This window comes from Siniperca chuatsi, linkage group LG3 (assembly GCF_020085105.1).
Source record: "Siniperca chuatsi isolate FFG_IHB_CAS linkage group LG3, ASM2008510v1, whole genome shotgun sequence".
Lineage (NCBI taxonomy): Eukaryota > Metazoa > Chordata > Actinopteri > Centrarchiformes > Sinipercidae > Siniperca > Siniperca chuatsi.
In genome coordinates, this window is record NC_058044.1 from 16,156,504 (window position 1) to 16,177,325 (window position 20,822).

General features: G+C 38.4%; 2 protein-coding genes across 3 annotated transcripts; one reads left to right on the forward strand and one right to left on the reverse strand.

Annotated features, from left to right (window-relative positions):
* The first annotated feature begins 40 nt into the window (after positions 1-40).
* On the forward strand, positions 41-6,540 carry LOC122873874. The gene is made up of 10 exons (XM_044191160.1): positions 41-179; positions 788-1,084; positions 2,487-2,771; positions 3,716-3,826; positions 3,916-3,963; positions 4,812-4,871; positions 4,947-4,985; positions 5,077-5,109; positions 5,216-5,263; positions 6,372-6,540. Exons 1-10 carry the CDS (start codon positions 92-94, stop codon positions 6,431-6,433), a joined length of 1,071 nt encoding a protein of 356 aa, XP_044047095.1. The 5' UTR covers positions 41-91; the 3' UTR covers positions 6,434-6,540.
* Positions 6,541-7,071: 531 nt separating this feature from the next.
* fam114a1 (family with sequence similarity 114 member A1) lies at positions 7,072-20,733 on the reverse strand. Of its 2 annotated transcripts, none has more exons than XM_044191159.1 (13): positions 20,588-20,733; positions 18,370-18,702; positions 17,347-17,419; positions 17,030-17,259; positions 15,910-16,044; positions 15,570-15,722; positions 15,324-15,483; positions 12,654-12,739; positions 10,889-11,143; positions 10,588-10,727; positions 10,421-10,493; positions 9,452-9,505; positions 7,072-8,689 (listed from the first exon to the last, which is right to left on the reverse strand). In XM_044191159.1, exons 2-13 carry the CDS (start codon positions 18,694-18,696, stop codon positions 8,564-8,566), a joined length of 1,812 nt encoding a protein of 603 aa, XP_044047094.1. In that variant the 5' UTR covers positions 18,697-18,702; positions 20,588-20,733; the 3' UTR covers positions 7,072-8,563. The 2 variants fall into 2 exon arrangements, with proteins under 2 accessions (XP_044047094.1, XP_044047093.1); XM_044191158.1 differs by having other exon boundaries at positions 15,285-15,483.
* Positions 20,734-20,822: the final 89 nt, after the last annotated feature.

Sequence of the window (20,822 nt, forward strand, 5' to 3'; positions counted from 1 at the left end):
TTCAAGAAAAGGAAGCAGATACCACAAGACACAAGTCATGCCCGTGTTGACGTAAAGAAGTGTGTGTGTCTATGTATCCTATGGTGCAACCATGACAAGAGCAGCACTGGCTAAACTTCTCATCCTCGTGATCCTCGCCTTTATCATCTGCCTCCCAGAATTCTTCACATTGCACAGAGGTGGGTCATCCAAACGCCTTCAGATGGAGGTTTATCCGCTCTGTCTGTGTGGTTTGTGTCTGTGACTGTGACTGTATACTTGTGTGTTTCCAAATGCTTCACGATCGGTTCACAACCTTTTGAAGCATTAAGAAGGAAGAACTTTGGCTCAGTTTTCCTCAAAGTTTTGTTAAAACTTTATATCAAAAGTCACCCTTTAAAAGAAGTAAACTTTACTTTGTTGAGTCACTTTGTCCTGTTTCTTCCTCTTCCTCTGATTCAATCTTTCTGTCTTTCTGAGCTAGACATTACTCCCAAATATAGCTTAACTGACTGACAGCTGCTTTGAAAATGTTTCCGTATTGCGTTGCCTTGAAAAGCTTGTTCTCTTTTTGAGAGCAAGTAGCTTTAGCCTTTGTACTCATGCACATGTTCCCTTTCAATGGTTTTGCTCTTTGTCACTCCTGTCTGTCTTTGTCTGTCAGATATAAACTGGAGGCGACAATTTCTATTTTGAGACCTTGCTCTCATTTCTGACTTGAGAGCATTTAGCTTTTTTCCCCACTCTAAGCCTGCTTCCGCCGAAAAATCATTTTGAATTTTCTGTTGTTCGTTCTTTCTCCTTTCAGCATCAAAAGTTAGCTTCCTCTGTCTGCCCTACCGACCCTGTCAGCGAGGGAATCAGGTGAAGAGGGGGGGGGATGGGAAGACTGGGGATGTTGAAATCAGGAGAAAGGTTATGTGTGACCCTTCTCAGACTCCAGAAAGTGAAAAGTGGGAGCAGGCCTGCACACAAGAGAATCAAAGCAACACGACAGATCCTGTGTCTGACTCCAAGAGAGGCGTTGAAGACCCAGAAAAGAGCTGGTTCATGTGTGAAACAGATATGGACATGGCAGAATTACATAGCAACATCTCATCTTCAGGTATTGTAGTTTTTGAAGATAAGCATTTGTTGTTTTTAGCCATGCTAGCGGCTAGTGGCTCTAGGGATGTCAGTCGGTCCACCGACTTTGGTTCAGACTGAAATATCTTAACAACTGTTGGATGAATTGCCATGAAATTTTATTCAGTCATGCATGGTTCCCAGAGGATGAATTTTCCTATAGTGCCATGATGAGGTTGATATTTCTGTTTTTAATGAAATGTCTCGACAACTATTGGATGGATTACCATAAAATGTGATACAAACATTCACGTCTCCCTCAGGAAATTGTAACTTGGCAATCCCTTGACTTTTCATCTATCTAATTTTCAACTGCAGTCCTTTAGTGAGAGGTTTTGAAACTAATAAGGTGATGGTGGAAATGTACATACAGAAGATAACAAGACACCATAAAGACAGCAAAACAGTGCAAAAGCCAAGCAGAGCAACAGGAAACAGCATGCATGCAGACATGCAGAGCAGCAAACGGCAAAAAGACATAAATAAAATACGACAATCATAATGTTGAGCTTGATAAAATGTTATTGCAGTTCCTGCAGTTACAAGATGGTAAAATGGTGACATTATACACCAGACACATCAGCCATGCAGCACAGAGTTGTTACACACAACTATAGAAGATCATACCACATTGTTAAAAAAGTACTAGTAAATATGCCATACATACCCAGGCCATGCAAAGATAACCATCTGGCAATGGGCAAAGGACATTGGACAAGTTAGGTTTAAGCAGCAGGTTAGCCAGTAATAACAACAATAATAATAAAATTAGCAATGTATTTTGTAGATAAAAAATGTTCATGTCTGATTTTTCAAAAGTGCATGCTATATTGACCAAGAAAGCCAAGTTCTTTTAAATCTGATCAGCTTCATAGTTCATAGTTCTGAATCAGTACTTTCATTACTTGTAGTAAGAGGCTGGTGAAGTAGTACAGGAGGCTACAACTGTTAATTTAATGTGTCAGATACATTTAATGAACATTTCATATAGTATGCTGCACATCTCATTTTCAGGTCAAGTTGAGAATATTAATTAGGTTGCCACTGAAAACTGTTTCAGCTTTCTCAGCTAACAAAAGGTGATTAGACATCTTTGAGTTGAAGCTATTTTAACCTTTAGTTTTTTGATGATGTTAAAAGGTGAACCTAATAAGATTCAATACTGGATTTGAATTTGATAATATGTTACCGAACCCCATCCCTCATGCTAATTAGCATGCTAACACACTAAAGTAAGATGATGAACATGGTGGGCTAAACATTATATCTGCTAAACATCAGCATGTAAGCATTGTCACAGTGAGCATGTTAGCATGCGGATGTAAGCATTTAGCATCTATCTATCTATCCATGCATTCATCTATCCATCCATCCATTCACAGCTCTAAAGGTAGATTTCGAGGTGTCAGTGGAGCTTAAACTCAGAGATGCAGAGACCCTGAACCTTACCTTGTACGGCCGCAGTAATCACAGCTCCTTAAACCTCCACCCACCTGATGAGGAGAAGGAGGATGATGGAGGAAAGAGGAAGGCATTTTACTGCTGTCTCCCTGCCCCGCCCACCTCGGAGTCAGCCAATCAAAGCCGCTGTCTCCTTTGGCTCGCCAATCAAACACTTTTGACTGTACCAGCAAAGGAAAAGCTGCCATGGAAACGGCCACAGAAAGGTTGGTGTCAGGATGGGAGAGCAGTGCTTCTTTGTTCCCTGTGTGGTCAGTGTGACTTCACCTTAAGATTGGAGAGGAGAGGAGAGGAGACAATAAAAGACAGGGAAATTGGCCAATCAGTTTTCATTTGAGGTGAAAGTGATTCAATCTCATTCAAACCTGTCTTCTCTCTCCCCAATGGAGTAATTTTTTTCAATAGAATTAATTTCCCTCAGTTCTTCTTCTCTTGACTCCAGCCTCAGCTTTGTGACTTGATTAATTTTGTTTTGCTTCCTTTCTATTTGGCTCTCCAACACTCCCCCAAGCTTAAAGCTATGACTAAGTCATATTTTCCAGTGTGCGTGTTGAAAACTGGATATCATCTCACACCAAATTTTTTCCATACTCTCCCTTTCTGTTTTTTTCTGCTCGTATTTGTTGCTGTATCTTTACCTCGTGCTGTTATTGTGTCTCTGGCATATCTTTATTTCCTCTGTTTATTTTCTCCTCTCTCTTGCTCACCAGTTACATCCATGTCTCTGTATCTCCTCTTTTTAGATAAGACTTTATTGTTTGATGAGAAGACTTTTTTAGCTGAAACAATTTGTCAATTTGTCGACTGAAAATTAATCAAGAACAATTTTCAACAACAATCAATAATGTCACTTATGAAGCATTAATGCCAAATATTTGCTGGTTCCAGCTCCTCAAATGTGAGTATCTTCCTCCTGTTCATTGTTTTATATTATTGTAAATAGAAAATTTTAAGGTTTCAGACAAAACAGGTCAACTTGAACTCTGGACAATTGTGATGGACATCTTTATTGTTTCCTGACATAGACTAAAAAATGTATTGTTTAATTAAAAACGTAGTTAACAGGTTGATGGATAAACAATAGTTGTTGCAGGTCTGGACCTTTACTGTTACCGAAGTCTTTCTCTGCTTTAATCCCTCTCTCCTCCAGATGAGTGGCGGTCTATGTTCAGGGTGCTCTGGCTGGCTCTGCTGTGTGTGGTGTTGCTGGCTATAGTCACAACTGTGCTCAGACAAATCTACCGGGAGAGACACTTGTGCAGTAAGACACACACACACACACACACACACAATCATTGGGTTAGTATGATGTTTCAAAGTTGACCCGAACATTTTTCTTATTTTTGTCAGAAAAGCCCAAGGTGCACCGTGTTGGTTACGCAGGCCAGCGGTTAAAAGGTAAATTTAAATTTGTGTCGTCTGAATTTTTGTGTATTCTGAATTTTAATTTCTTGAATGCAACTTTCTACTCTACTTCCCATTTTACATTATTTCGCTTTCTAACAGTGTACAGATACACACTTCTCTCTCTCAGTGCCTGTGGTCAAGTGTTCATCTTACAGTTAACGTGAAATGCTGTAACATCCAATTCAATTCAAAACACTTTGAATTAAGCAAGTTTGCAAACACAAATTCACATAAACAATCCAATCCACTCACACACATCAAATTAATCTAAAAGACACAATATTATGATGTAAGAAAAGAGTTAAAATACACAAGGTTTAATGTCAGTGCTCACACCATAGCTAGCCAACAATATCCAACACCACTTCTGTCAAAAAGTGCAAAAAGAAAAAGTGCATTTATGGACCTATACACAAGGTAAACTGACCAGCTCTTGTGCTACAGCTGTTCACTAGTCGTACTGCCTCTGGAATAAAACCAAACTTTCTCCTATTTGTTTTTACATATAGACAATCTACAACACAACCGCGATGGCATCAATTTAAAGTAGTTGTATTTATCATGTATCACTGTATCAGAGCTGATCGTTCATCTACAAATAAGACCACCAAAGATAATTATGTAGATAAGCTGGATTGAATGGTTGTGTCATAACATGTCATAGCAGGCGTCAAAGTAGTCTGTGAAAACCAAATCTATGAGTCTGTCGTTTCTCAGGATTATGATTCTCCAAACGAGACAGATTTTATTTTTCAGGCGAGGGCAGAACACCTCTTTATGAAATGAGTAATAATAAATATGTCTGATATACTGTTTGTTTCTAATGATCTTTTAACTAGATGGCGAGAAGCACATGGAAATCAACATTCCCAAAAGTAACTCCATAAACTCTACAAAAGGTATACATCATTATTTTTGACATGATTTTTAAATGTAGTGCATTCAGATTCTAATGACTTCTTATTATCCAAAAGGGATGATCCTTCACTCCTATGGTTCCCAGCCTTGGTCAGGTCAGTTCCTAAATGTATACACATGGTTTGAATGAAAATCATTTGATTAATCTGTTGTTTCAATCATTTGATTTTTTTTTCAATTGGACAGGACTGTCACCCATTCAAGAAGTTGACACTCAAGGTAGAGAATTGTACACACACAAATTCAGAGAAATTAATCAATTCACATGCACATACAATTCTTTCTGCGACTTTGTGCGTTAATACTCTTCACAAACATTTTTCAGATGAAATAGAAACTCTGCTGGATGGAAATGTTGACCAGTGCCATACAGGTACAAAACACTATTAGACAGTGGTAGAAGAAGACGATAAGTAAAAGTAACAATGCCACAGTGTAGAAATACTCTGTTAGAAGTAGAAGTCATAGATTTAAAATTTTACTTAACTAAAAGTACAAAAGTATTGGCATCAGAATACATTTAACGTACCAAAAGTAAAAGTACTCATTATGCAGAATGCCCCATTTCAGAATCATGTTTTTTATTGGATTATAATAATTGATGCATAAATATGTACATTACATTAATGTAGAAGCTGGTAAAGGTGGGGCTAATTTTAACTACTTTATATACTTTATCTGCTGGGTGGCTTGTGAACTTCCCCCCCAGGGAAGTTTTATCTCAGTCTGTGACTTTACATCATAATTTATTTGCTGATTATATTTTGTATTATTAATCTGAATCTGCAAAGTAACAAGTATCTGAAAATATCAAATAGATGTAATAGAGTAACAAGTACAATATTTGTCTCTGAATTCTAGTGAAGTATAAAGCAGAAAATGGAAATACTCAAGTAAAGTACAAGTACCTCAAAATTGTACTTAAGTACAGTACTTGAGTAAATGTACTGAGTTACTTTCCATCATTGCTATTAGAACACTCCTACAAGCTGAAAGAGGCTACTTCTAGCCTCTTACTTCTAGTAAGTAGTTCCTCAATTTGTTTCCCCTGAGGACCTTTATGAGAAAACTTGTAGTGGAAGAAGTACTCAGATCTTTTACTTAAGTAAAAGTAGCAATACCACAGAGTAGAAATACTCTGTTACATGCATTCATAATTTTGCTCAACTAAAACTGCTAAATATACTTGAAATACCAAAAGTAAAAGTACTCATTATTCAGATTGGCAAAAAATTGTACTTAATTGCAGTACTTGAGTTAATGTACTTAGTTACTTACCACTAATAATACTTTCCATACAGTACTTCCATCCTCACTTTTAGATGATACTGTATCTGGTCCATGTTTTACTGTAATTTATACTTAATATTCAATGTTTTTAAGATAACTCTCAGTGTGAGGTACATTGCCTGTTAAGATCACCCCACCCAGACACTTTCATCCAGTCTGTTTATTATATTTTTTATCTTGTCTATATTTAGCAAATCTGCATCATCGTGGCCATCCCTCCACCTCCTCCCTCACAGAGGAGCAGGCCTGGTGAGCAGCCAGAGGAGCACAGAAATGGACTTAATGTGCACTGGAGAAAAATAAAAATGACTGCTTCAATTTTGCCACCTTTAGGGTGAAAATAAAATCATTTGAAACACATGAAGATGCTTAAAATGTTTTTATTTTCAATATCTCATCCTCAAACAGTCTTAGGCCACTTTATTAGAAGGGAATCTTAATATATTAGTAAACTGTCCAAACCTAAATAAATGACTCCCAAACATTTTTCATTTCGTATTACAAATAATTTTGTATTCTACTGCACGGCTGATAAATGGCCTCACCCATCTGACTTTAGCCAAAAAGAGCCAAAACATTACAACAGCACTGACTAATATTTTCTTTGCTTAATATCTTTCTTGCCCACGTCAGTGTCTCTCTAAAAGGGAAGAAGCAGAAGTAAAGATGGGGAAGAGAGAACTTGATCTCTTTCAGAGATCTATACGGTATAACTGCAGGTTGGAAGCTAGGAGCCAATTTAACCCTGCATAATAAAGGACAGATGCACTATGAGCACCTTGGGATTGCTGCTGAACCTCCACAGGTGGTCAAAGAAAAGGAGGGGAAAAGTGGAAAAGGGTTGACATATATATCTCTGGGGATCAAGAACTGTATAAATACAGATCCCGGTAAAACAGTAATAAAAGCCTTTATTCAGAAGGGCAAGACGAAATTAAAAAAACACATACATGTTTCAGCTAATTAACGTTACTTCTTCAAGGTCTTCAGATTAGAATCCTACAGAGGACATTTCATTTTGTTATTAAAGAAATAGTTCAACATTTTGGGAAATACTATAATATTTTCTTTCTTGACAAGAGTGTCTAAATAAGTAGCTAGTGCCAGCAGCCGGTTGGCTTAGCTTAGCATTAAGACAAGAAACGGGATAACAGCTAGCCTGACTCTGTCCAAAGGTAACAAAATCCATCTACCAGCACCTCTAAAGCTCACTAATCAACACATTACCAGTATATCTCATTGGTTAAAGCACTCCTAATGATTAATAATGTTGCTATGTAACTGCTGGATGTGAAAATAAGCAAATGGTGATGATATGTCAATTCTGTGTTCATAACTTGTTTCTGCTGCCCCCAAGTGGCCAAAACCAAACAGTTATTGTAGGTTTAAACAAACTAGATATAACGTGTTAATTAGTGAGCTTTAGAGGTGCTGGTAGGCAAATTTTGTTACCTTTGAACAGAGCCAGGCTAGCTGTTTCCCCGTGTTTCTAGTCTTTGTGCTAAGCTAAGCTAACCAGCTGCTGGCTATAACTTCATATTTATCACACTCTCGCAAGAAAGCAATTAAGCAAATTTCCCAAAATGTCAAACTATACTTTTTAAGTGTAGCAGCACAACAAAAGATAATTAGAGATGAATTCACCTACAATACATCTTCAATATACACAAGAAGGGAGAAGGAGAACAAATTAATTTCTAATATAAAGTATGAAGATCAGATTTCTTTTCAAATCAAACTGGATAAGAGTGAAATATAAGGTAGTGTTGCTTCACATAATTTAACATAAATAAACAAAACAAGCAAAAGGTGTTGTGTATATTCACTAATACTGGCATTTTGTTTCAAACCAGATTAAAACATTTCAGCAAAACAGGCACTTCACTAATGTTAGTCAATGCTCTTTGAAATAACAATGGACCATAAGGAGTGCAAAGAAAGCTTAATATACATTAATATAGAGTCCCTTCAACACATGCAGTAATTTTCTGTTTTTGGTTCAGCTTTTGGAGACGATAGAGAAACATCTTTGTCAGACAGAATGAGTCACAGCTGACCTCGAATCAGCTCCGAACACCGTTTGGTTCCTCAAAGCAAAATATCAACCGCTAAAATGAGTCAAAATAACATAAAGAGATACAACGTGGAAGAGACACACATACAACCTGCATGTGGGTCATTTCTACATGCGTCTATTTGTTAAATCGTTATCCTCAAGATTATATTATGTATATATAAAACATCTTTGCCTGTTGCTATGGCACTTAATGTAGATTTAAGCACTTAATGTGGAATAATCTATTTTCTATACTTTACTGTACAACAATAGATACATTAAGACAAGCAGGTGAGCAGGTAGCGTGTGTGTGTGTGTGTGTGTGTGTTAGTGCTGTGTCTGTGCTGCTGGTTCTGTGGTGGACCGAGAGTGCTGGCTTTGGATGTGGGAGATCTGCAGGACGGGCAGCAGCAGCTGAAATGCATTCTGGATGTAGTTGGTGCTGTTGGAGCCCTGCAGACAGGAGACCAATGAACACCATCATCATCATCATCATCATCATCATCATCATTTCCCATACGAACAAAAATGTATTTAACCTTTTTAAGAATTGGTTATAGATGTGTATTTAAAAATATACAGAAAATGAAAAAAGTATTGAGGTATATTTGAGTATAGTTATTTAAGGTTGAAATGATTTCATAATTTACTTTGAGCAACCTAAATATTTTGAACATGTTGTCAACCACACAGTGGTAGTGTATAGAATAGAATAGAATAGAAATTGAATGTCCACCAAAGTGGAAAATTGTCAAAACACATAAGCAGCACAAGAATATGTAACATATAAAACAAACATGGTAACAAACCCCATTGAATAATTAAACAAAGTAATTAAAGTATAAGAAAATACTAAAAACAAAGCATAAAACATTAATATCTCAAATAAAATATTGTGGAGCATGATTTTCGGCTCAGCTTTAATTGAAAATGCTGATTGCACTTGGAATGAAGTGTATTTTAAGTGTATTCCCAGTGTTCGAAATCTATTTTGAATTATTTTTTTCTTCATTTATAAACATATTTTTAATCATCTTGTACACGTCTCACCTCGTTCCCCATTAACAAATTAAACATGATCAATTATCATATCAGTCGCAATCATTAACACATTTCTAGCAGTCATCACCCGGCTGAGACTGCTATGTCATTAATTTAGTTCACCGTGACTTGATTAAAATCAAAATCATCTGAGGAAAAATCTGTGCCTCTCACCTCTAGCAGCACACTGTCTACCAGTGGATTCAACTCCTCTGCTTTCCTCTGACCCTGAGAGAGAGAAAGTGAGAGATTAGAGACAGGAAGCAGCAGTGAGCAAAGATGTAAGACCAATCATAATACTCAATGGACTGATTAAAAATCAGTGGCTTGGTAGGAAAGCACACAAAAAACTACAGACAAACATTAAAGGATAAGGCTGGCGATATTTTAGATTTTCATCAGTTGACAAATTCCAGGAAAAAAAGTGTGATATTCAGTATCTTATTCCTGTGTGCCATAGACCTCCATTATATTCCAAAAACTATTCAAAGCATATAAAGCCATTTCACTGTGTAACATTTTCCTTCATTACCATGAAAGAGTATGTTGACGCTACTTCACCAGCCAACAAGGTACTCCAGTAACAAAGGATAAAATATAAAAAACAACTTGGCAACACTAGCTGACTAATGTGTTTCACAGCCTTCCTGGAGGTGTTTAACAGAGTGGGTATTACAGTCTACATATACATGTACTTCACAAGAAGGCTGTAATATGCGCAGAAACTTCAAAATTGTATTATTTAATTAATCGTTTATTTTGAGTCAGTCCCATCCATGCCGTCCTGCTGCTGTAAATACTCACTATAGCATTAAATGTGTATTAATCTGTGGCTGAAAATAGTCCCAAACAAAACTTAAACAGCTGTTTAAGGAAATTACTGAGCCTTAAAAAAAAAAAAAAATGAAACTTTTTATTTGTCAACCATTTTACATCTTTAGTAGGAACCAATGGGCTTGGGGGCTGAGACAGGGGGCGGGGAAGTCAGAAAGTATTGAGAGACGGATTAATTAATACATGGTTGGTTTTGTACTTTTAATGGGATTTGTTAACAATAATAAAAACAGAATAACACCAGCCAACCAACACCCCTACTGTACTATTCACACACACACACACACACACACAATCCCTCTCACCTACCCCAACAAGAAGCAGCGTATCAGAGAACTTCTTGGCCAAACACTCCACCTCTTTACACATGGCACATGTCAACCTAAAATAAAAATAAAAATGTATATTTGAGCAAATCAATCAATCAATCAATCAATCAATCAATCAATCAATCAATCAATCAATCTCACACACACCTGATGAGAATTTGTGCCTGGTCTCTGGCTGGTTTCTCCTGCTCCTGCCCGTGGAGGATGAGCTCTGCCACCTTGTGGAGCTGCTCGATGCTGCGAGCCGTCACTTCAGCCAAACTGCCGACTGATGAGAGGTAGACAGCCTGGAGAGAGGTACACACACACACGCACACACACATTGAAAAACTGTATAAAATCAAATCTGGCTGTGACAGCAGGAGGAGAGGCAGGTTGAATAAAAAAAATAAAGAAAATGATTATTGTTGCTGATTTGAGTCACATGACGTTGTTGAGTTGATCTCACCTCTACAGATCTGGGGTCTTTCTCTTTCTTCTTCTTTTCCTCCTCTCCTCCCTTCATCTCCTCCACCCCGCTCTTCTTCTCCCCCTGCTCCTCTCCATCTTCCCTCTTCTCCCCTTGCTCTTCTCCATCTTTCTTCTCCTCCTCCTTTTCGTTCTCTCCAGGTGAGGCCTCTCCTCCCAGCGTTTCCCTGCCAACTGTCTCCGTAGTGACAAGCTGTTCCACCTCAGTCACCCAATCGTGGGCCCTCATCCGAGCCTGGAGATGCATAATTACCACCAGTCAGCTCTGCATGCTGAGAGATCGCCATCCTGATGTATGCTAATCACATGCGTATACACGATTATATGCTAATGCTGGTTCTATATATGTGAATTTGAATATGCAGAAGGACTTCAAAGGTGAAAACTTGATATTACATCTAAGACTGCAGCAGGAGAGAGTGGATGTTGAAAAATGTGTGTGTGTGTGTGTGTGTGTGTGTGTGGACCAAATATGTAATAATAAGGGGAGAAATCTTTAGACATTTTGCAGGTACTCACTTTGTGAAAGGATTTGTTTAGAGTGGTTTCACGTTAAGGGTAGAATTAAGTTTATTATGAGGGTCATAGGAAAATGATGTGCTCTGATAGGCTTTCAGTGTTTTGTTACTACGTTTGTCTGTGATGATCACTGTATTTTTAAATTGTATGTATGTATGTATAATTCCACATCTACTTCTACTTTACTCACTCATTTTCTCAGGGTACTGGTTTCATGTTATTCTGCTAATCAACAGTTGGTGGCAGTAACGTACCAAGAAACGTTGCGTGTATTATTATTTAAATATAGACATAATAAGCAAGATAGCTATAGAAAAGAATAAACTTACCTAATTTGGGGAGCAGTATATACTGTGAGTATATAAAAGCCCAGACCTTTAACAGGTAATCTGAACTTTTAGGAGTTAATAATGCCAGAATCCACTGAGAAATATTGAGGCCAGAATCTTTGTGCCCTCCCAAGTGTTTAAGTTTCAATTGGCTGAGGAAAGAAGGGTGTTCTCGATAAAGATGAACTGAAGGTGAAGTTTTATGTTCATTTATGCTTCATGTAGAACAAATAAACTGTCCTCGTCTGTTTTGGGTGTTTGGTAAATATGTGATTTGTTTGGGTTGATATATATAAATAAAATCGCACAAAAAAGGGGAAAGACAAAGAAACAAAGCAATGTGCCAACAAAGGAAGTAGAGTAGACTGCTAGCAAGTAAACATGGATGTAAATAAATCACAATTTTAAATATTTTACAAAAATCGGCTTTGCAAGTGCTTTATGAGGAAGTAAATACACTCCACACATTTGTCAGGCCTCAAGGAAACACAGTGTGCTTTGATGAGAAACACTAAATGCAACCTTTTACTTGTTTACAAGAAAACTCCACATACCCACTTGATTTGTGTAACTCAAACTGCTGAAGCCTCACTGAGCTTCACCTGAACACTGAACGAGGACTATGGATGTTGGAGTCAGACTATGAAGGGATTACTTCATGGCCAGTATGCAGAAGAGGAATGATTACAGCAACCAATAAATAATTAAATAATGTAAGTATAATAATGTAGTAAGAACCCTGAACCTATCCTTTAAGAAAAGCATGTCTTCTGGCTGTGCTGCACTGTGGTCTGCTGTGTAGGAGGGGGATAGGAATAGGAAATTAATTATGTCGATGAATGTCCTCATAATTATTGTAATTATTGTATAGTGTGTGTGTGTGTGTGTGAGACTCACCTTGTTGAGTTTGTCTGGCGTGGCAGCAACATGAAGCTCAAACAGCAGCTCAGTGAGAACGCTCACAAACTCCTCGCCGTCGGCCGCTGGCAGAAATACACAGATACACACACACACACACACACACACACACACACACACACACACACACACACACACACACACACACACACACACACACACGTTATGTCAGTATACTTCAATTTATACAGCATATGTTAAAACATTAGATGCATAAACTGGAAAAATTTGAGCAGATTTATACCACGTGCAATGATTTTCCCCCATGCTGAGATCATAAGGATAATGTTCTTGTTTGCCTTCAGCTAACAGCACAACAGAGATTTGTTGCACTTCATGCTAAGTTAATTCAAACTCCTGTATATAAATTACAGTTAGAGCTTAATGTGCACAGCACGCATGCAGATTTAATGTCTTGATCTGACAGACTAATTCCTGTTGGTTTTGTTTTGTATCTGTGATGTCATGTGAATATGTCAGTGGTCCCTGAACACCAACACTTGGATCAGGCACGAGCTTTAAAACCTCGAGGGAAAGGGACACCAGTCTGCTTTGAACTCTGCACTGCGGTGACATCGCCCGAGGGCACCTGTCGCACATCAGTTTACATATAGCTTTAAAAATGTAAAGTGACAAGTGGCTGGTGAGATACAATAAAAACCAAAACTTGGCATCACATGGCATCCCCTCGACACGGAATTTCACTTTGGTACAACATTTTCTACTTTGTACGCAGAGACAACGACAGCAGATCAGGAACAAAACGCCTCCAACACTGGTTCTCATAATGTTCCAAGGTTTTCTGGGCTTTTGTAAATAGAAAAAAAAATGTGTTTATGTTTTGAGACATTGAATCACTATTATCTGAGACAACACTGAAAAAGGATTTTTAACTTTCTTCTCAACACAAGGAAAACGTTAAGAGAGACTGTGCTTTGATCAGTTTAGACCTCTGTATTGACACTCCACTTCTCTGCTGAAGTGTCTCAGAAATTAAATCCGTACTGGCTCCTGCTCTGTTCCTGACACTGACCTTTGACCTCCCCGTGGATGAGGACAATCGAGAAGAGATTTCACTTACAGGAATCGATATAAATCAAACATGACATAATGTCACAGAATGACAGTGACATGTTTTAGTTAGTTATGCTGCGATTAAAAACAGAATTGTTAGTTCAGATGTAGACGTTTGGTATAAACAGGACTGTCACAGTGCAGTTACTGTGATTTCCAGGACATCGGTGATCATGTTGCCACTGTCATGTTAGTTACCTATGACAGTGATTTGCTTAAGCTAAAGGACGGTACGGATATTATTAGGAGGAATGGGGTCAGAAGAGGGGGAGGATTATGTTGGGGGTTTTTTTGGTGCACAAAGGGAGCTGGGGGAGGGTCCTTTAACTTGTACCAGATTGATATTTTATTTTTACTGGTTCACTCATTCGGTGGCAGTAATAACCATTTATTTAGCAGCTCTGTATTCAAAAACAGAGAGTGGCTGAAACATTTACCATTTCATCATGTTTGCTATAAATATATCATTTTGACATGTTGGGGGGAGGGTATTGCAGTTTTTCTAAGTCAAGGGGAGGATCCAGACTAAATATTAATAACTCTGGGGAGGGTCTTTCTTTTTTATAAACTGCAATATAAGATCCCCTCCTCACCCAAATAATTTTCTTACAGGCCCTAAAGTACCTGTGGTTTGGGGGGTTGGTTTTGTTTTTCCTGCTGGTTAGAAAAGCAAGAGTCTGAATGCAAGAGTCTTAAGACTGAGGCTAACAGCACAACTAACTGTTTTCTTGTGTCTTGGTGTTTGCTACAGCCTCTATCAACCTGTGAATTGATCATTTTAATCAACTGTCAGCGACACCAGGCAGCATCTTGTCACTAGTTGTGATAGTAATACAGATGTGTATCATTATCACAGGTTGTGAAGAGGATGATGTGAAATTGGGAGCCTCTTGGGGCACTCCAGCAATTTAGTATTGCACTAGCACACATTTGGGGCACTTGTGAGATACAGATTAAAAAGAAGAATGATAAAAATCAAAGCAGCAGAGGCCAAGATATCCTGACTTTTAGACTCTAGTATGGGTAAAAAACACTTGATCCTACACTTCCCATAATGCATCTCAATAGCGTCTTTCGCTAGATCATCCCTGCTTGGTAAACGCTCGCGACTTTCAAACAAAATCGGTGGATTCCCCCCTTAAAAATTGTGCACCTGACTCCTAACTCTCAGCTTGAATGCACCAACGAGGAAAAGATTTCAAAAGAGTCTCCGCTCACAGCTGAAGTAACATGTGATTATAACATTACTTGGCAAAAAAACAATAATAAATAAGTAATAAGTATCCACTGTGAGTTAGATTTGACCACAGACTGGAAACCTGTAAGGTAGAAAAAAAAAACCTTCATACAATTTGGAAATGGTCTGTAACAATAACATTACATACATGCAATTTAGCATTAATCGCCTTAATTAATTCAACCAAAGTGAAATATCAGTTCAAACAGGAAATGGGAATAAGGCTAACGGATCCTGGGTCAGTGCTCAGGGACCGCCTCTACCTCCAGCAGATCTGGCGGTTGGTTTGGGTCACTCACACAGGGGGGTAGAACAGTGTAATTGGGAACTTAGATCACCGTTATCCTTCTTCTTTCCTCCTTCTTCTTCTTCTTCTTTTTCCTCTTCTTCTCCTTCCTCCTCTTCCTCTCGCTTGATGAAGATGTCCTTAATGAAAATCAGCTCCTTCTTCACCTCCTCCTGCTCCTCTTCCACCAGGGAGGAGAGGAAGGCTTGGACCTAAGAGCAGATATAGATTTTATGACTTTGTCAACACCGTTCTAAAAAAGACTGATTCTGAAAAGTACTCTACATTCCTCACTCACCTTGGCCTCACTTTCGTTGGACAGGATCTCCAGGGCCTCGAGGTGTGACAAGCCCTGGTAGTCGTCAAACAGAATACCGTAGTGAGCGGTGGGAGCACTGATTGGCTGGTTGCCCAGGCGTGCCCGCTCTCTCTCTTTGGCTTCCTTCAACATCTGTAAAATCACAGTAAAACCTTGATGTAACACCGCTGCAGAGCTGTCATTTTAGAGAAATGACAGAATGTGGATTTCCACTGAAAATCACCAAATTATTCTATCCACGCAGACGCACAATACACAGGTTTTACATTATTTATCATATTGGTTTTCCGTGTGTGTGTCTGTGTGTGTGTCTGCGTGCCTGACTCAGTGATACAGTCTTCTGCATTAGGGTCTTGGTCTTTTTGAAACCCGGGTCACTCTCAGCAAGAACAGTCATGGTCTTCTTTCCAATGAACTCCAAGGCATCCAAACCTCCACTGATCACCGACTTACCCTTGGAGGGAGAGAGAGAGAGAGATTTTTATTATTATTACTATATTATCTTACTTATCTGTATATATTCTAATAGCACATTTTTTCTGTTTATGTTTTTATGTCACACATGCTTTGGCAATGTTAACATATGTTTCCCATGCTAATAAAGCCAAATTGAACTGAATTCAATTCAATTCAATTAGAGAGAGAGAGACCAAAAGACAAATAGAGGGAGAGACAGAAAAAGGCGAATTACCAGAGCGACTAGGAACATTTGAAGAAATTGATGAAAAAATCAAGAATGATAAAAAATAAAAACAGTCAAGGTAAATGAAAATGATTAGATCAGTTAAATGTTTTGTTGCTAGTAGCAACCTGTGATGGCACAGTTCCATAACAGACATAGCAACGTTGACAAGCATATTTTATTTACTCCCCATGCAAACTACGGAGTCCCAGACTCACCAGGAAATTTCACAGAAATTAGGAATGATAGAAAAAAAAAATACTGAGGATAAATCTAAATATAAAGATAATAAAAAAATGTTTGATTTTCAAAGTGAAAATGACGAGACAGACACATTTTAATTGTAAATTAAGATTATGATAGGATAGACTTTTTGTTGTGTTTTATGCAATACTGTTTTCACATTTTTACATTTTCCCTGAACCTTTACTGTAAGTGTGTTTAGCTTGTTGTATAACTGGGAACCTACCTGCATAGTAAGGGCAGAAAACGGCCAAGAGAAGAGGCAGCATATATACTGTATTTTAGTAAGTCAAACATTTGACTTGCTGAAACTTTGAATCCGTAAGTCACACACACTGTACATACCACAACTGTCAATATCTCAAAACAAGGCAGAAAATTTGGATTATGCCTCAAGTAACAATTGAAAATCAGTGAGTTTATCTCCACTGGCAGGTTTCCGTCACATGATTTTGTAGCTTGGTGAGGTGGACAGTTTTGCAGTGCGTGTGTGTGTGTGTGTGTGCTCACGCACTGTGTTCTGCACGGCGTGTGTGATCGTAGAGAAGACGCCCCTGCCAGGAGCTGCAGCACTCGCAGAAGACTCCCCAGAGCTGGACAGGTCAGTCTCTCCACTATCACCTCCTCCCTTACTCTTCTCCTCTGCTCCCTCCGCCTCCTCTTCTCGTGCCTCCTCTCCTACTGAGGTCTTGTGGAGACGCAGAGCCTCTCCCGCCTTTGCCTTAACTGAGGTCAGGCTGTGACCTGCACACAGACAGATACAAGAGGTAAAGAGATCAGGAGGGAGAGCGTGAGAAAGATGGTGACAGGAAATAACGAAAGAAGACATACCCATTGTGGAGGTGGCACTGCTCAGAAGAGATTTTCCCCATGAACTCCAACCTCCCCAACCTTTTTCTTTCTCCTGAAGTGACAGAAATGGTTAGAAAACAGTACTTTTGAACTAGTAGTACTACTAGACATACAGCAGCATCTGCTGACCCAGACATAGCCACTAGCCTCAGATATTTTCATTATTTGTTAATCCTTCTATAAAATGTCAGAAAATAGGGACAAATTACAATCACAGTTCTGCAAAGCCCCGGGTGACATCTTATTTATTTATCCAAAATCTAAAAGATACAAAACTCTTACTGTCACATAACATAAAGAAAAGCACCAAATCCCCACAACTGAGAAGCTGGAACTAATCAAGTCAAGTTTATTTATAGAGCAGATTTATAAACAACAGGTGTTGACCGAAGTGCTTTACAGAGAACATTTTAGGCATTTTTGCTTGAAAAATTATTTAAACAATGAATCAATTATCAAACTAGTCTAATTAAGAAACTTATCGTGTCAACTCTCAATTAATTCAAAGTCAAGTCATAAGTGAATTAAGCTAATTAAGCTCAGGAGAATACGGGCTGAAGGCTACACTGACAAATCGTCCAGGCTGATATATCGGTCAATATTAGCTTATTGCAGATAAATCAGTATCAATAAATATGTCAGCTGATCCATAACAAGAAGCACAGAAATGATATGTTTGTGATCATTTAGAAATAGTGTCATCATTACATAGTTTGTCCTTCAGAGAGCACTGACAAGTTCATTTTTCCAGCTGTAAAATGTCCCGCTTGATGCAATTCTTTAAAAAAGCTGATTTATGGGATCCTTGTCAAAAATGTTTGTTTATGTTATGTGTTTATGTAAAAAAAACAATAAAAACAAAAAATGGACATAGAACAATATATAGATCAGGTTTCTAAACTCTCAAATATCAATATCAGTATTGACCTTAGAAATCCAGAACAGGTTATAGTGTCAAGAAAATTTCATCACAACTCAACTGCAACTAAAGAAACTACAAACCTCCACATCCTCCTCCGCAGCCTCTGCGTCTGGCTCCAGACTCACTGGTTGGTCACATTCGATCACCTGACCCTCAGCGGTGGGCTCTGGTTGGTCAGTCGGAACCTCAGGAGTCTCAGCGGTGGTGGTGTCCTCTGTGGTCGTCTCCTGGGTGGACTGTGGGAGGACGAAACTCTCAGGGACCAAAGGAGGCTGCAGAGCGGCGGAGGCCGGTGCAAAGGCTGCTGGGACATCCTGGCAGGAACCAGGGTCAGTGAGAGGGGGTTGGGCAGGTGGAGGGGTGACGTCAGCAGAGGGGTCGGCGTTAGAGGGGGCAGCCTGGGACATGGTGATCTGGAACAGAGGAGATCTTTGATTTTAGAGGTTTTAGTTGATTAAGTGCTGATCTGTGCTTCTTTAGAAATCTTTGTACCCTGCAACCAAAATATACAACATATACAACATCAATTTAAGCTTACAAGGTGCAAATAGATGTTTTCATTTTGTAACTGTAACTAATCTCTATGTGTGGATGTGGTGTATGATGATAACCGGACACCTTACAGTATTTTATGATTGCTTTGGCTTAATTTTCACAACATAACTTCAATTAGTGCTGCAACTATGCATTATTTTAATTATCAATTAACCTGCCAATTATTTGCCTTGAGTAATATATCCATAAAGTGTTAGGAAATATTGAAAAATGCCCGTCACAATTTCCCTGAGCCTAAGGTGATGTCTTCAGGTGTCTTGTGTTGTTCGAGTATCACTCCAAAAATCCAAAGATTTTCAGTTTTTCACATTCACATTTTGTTGCTAACTGACTTAAATGATTACTTGATTATCAAAATAGTTGGAGATTAATTTTCTATCGACCAACTGAATAATAGACAAATTATTGGCTCTAATTTCAGTATCCAAGCTCTGCATGCAAAGAGCCAAACTGACTAGCTAAATTCTTAACTTTTAAACACAAAATGCCACTCAGACACCTCATATTAGCTCAAGAGATACAGATCGCTAAATCAATTCAATGTGTTTGCAAACATTTCTCCTTATTTTAACAGCCAGGGGACCATCACTGTAACATGACTGCCAATCACTTCACCACCACTGCCGTGCATTTCTTACCTTTTAAAATGTTGTATATATTGGGTTTCTGTGTAAAATGTGGTTTTAGTCTTTTATGCACTGCAGCATTACAGAAGGCTTAATGTATTTCCAACGATTAAACTCAAACTCACAAGAGAGTGAAATATCTAATGTTCGACGTCTTAAATAAAAACACAAACTTTGTGCGAGACACATAACAGAAAAAGTACACTGATGCAATCAATTACAATAATATTATTATTTTGCCTTGTATGAATCTAAGATTTACTGTAGAGTCAGACTCCACACTGCATTATTTACACATTAGTTGCATGCTATGTGAAATTCTGAGACCAAAATTAGGAACCTAGAATTATTGAAAATGGAGACAAATCAATCACTGTGATTGATCTCATCACCGGTTATCGCTTCATGGTTCAACATCACCATCTCGTGGTCAGGTGCTGTGCATGCATCCACCTGGTTACTGTCATCCCCATGTTTTCAATCACTGTTAAGTTTGTTTAAGGCTGTTTCCTGGCTGCAAAATATATTTAGCACAACGTTATCTCTGACAAACTGTATGCACAAGATGGCAATAAATTCCATTTCACAATACCAATAAAACTACATTTGTCCAGAAAAATAGGCTACGAACTGCAAAACAATGCACAATAAGTATAAAATGATCTGGAGTAACAAGAATTTAAATGTAGTACTAATCCATAAAGTGTCAAGACAGCATGTAGAGATCAAATTGTAGCCTATAACTAATTACTCAAACTGGTTAAAAACAAAATGATCAAGAGAAAACATCAATATGAGCATGTCAAAGCCTCTTCTCCTCCTTTAACACTATTTGAACACAATATTTCGCAATGACAACATACAGAACGATGTCAAGCTGACAGTCAACAAAGACCACTGTTGTATTTGAAAGCGAATATGACAATTTGGCTATTAGCCTTTTCGCAGATTTATAATCTTCTAAACCAGTAACACTAATACATTTTTACAACACTGCAGCAATTTAATGAAACTTCATCGCCGGTGTTGTTGCAGATGTTTCAGTTGTAGCGGGCAAAAGGAAAGTTATAAAGCTCAAAGACAGTTTTGTTTTTGTGAAAGTGACAGTGCAGCTCACCCGTTTGGTGCCAGCCAGCAGCTCCTCTTCCGCCCAGCCACGTCGGCAGGCCGGTAGGTGACTGCACCGAAGAGCAACAACAGACAAGATAACTCACCGCCCCAGGAACAACTGTCGTCTATGGCCACAACAAGAGAGGTTCAGATCTTTTACTTAAGTAAAAGTACTAATACCACACTGTGAAAATACTCCTCTGCAAGTAAAAGTCCTGTATTCAAAACCTTACTTACGTAAA

What these genes read in the sequence shown, in the direction of transcription:
- LOC122873874 (XM_044191160.1), top strand. Translation starts at nt 92, where the DNA reads ATGACAAGAGCAGCACTGGCTAAACTTCTCATCCTCGTGATCCTCGCC. An exon ending in TCAAGAAGTTGACACTCAAG is followed by an intron (nt 5,110 to 5,215) that starts GTAGAGAATTGT and finishes AACATTTTTCAG; the next exon opens with ATGAAATAGAAACTCTGCTG. An exon ending in TGTTGACCAGTGCCATACAG is followed by an intron (nt 5,264 to 6,371) that starts GTACAAAACACT and finishes GTCTATATTTAG; the next exon opens with CAAATCTGCATCATCGTGGC.
- fam114a1 (XM_044191158.1), bottom strand. Translation starts at nt 18,696, where the DNA reads ATGTCCCAGGCTGCCCCCTCTAACGCCGACCCCTCTGCTGACGTCACC. An exon ending in CACACGCCGTGCAGAACACA is followed by an intron (nt 16,045 to 17,029) that starts GTGCGTGAGCAC and finishes TCTCCCTCCAAG; the next exon opens with GGTAAGTCGGTGATCAGTGG. An exon ending in CAGGCACAAATTCTCATCAG is followed by an intron (nt 10,494 to 10,587) that starts GTGTGTGTGAGA and finishes TTTTTATTTTAG; the next exon opens with GTTGACATGTGCCATGTGTA.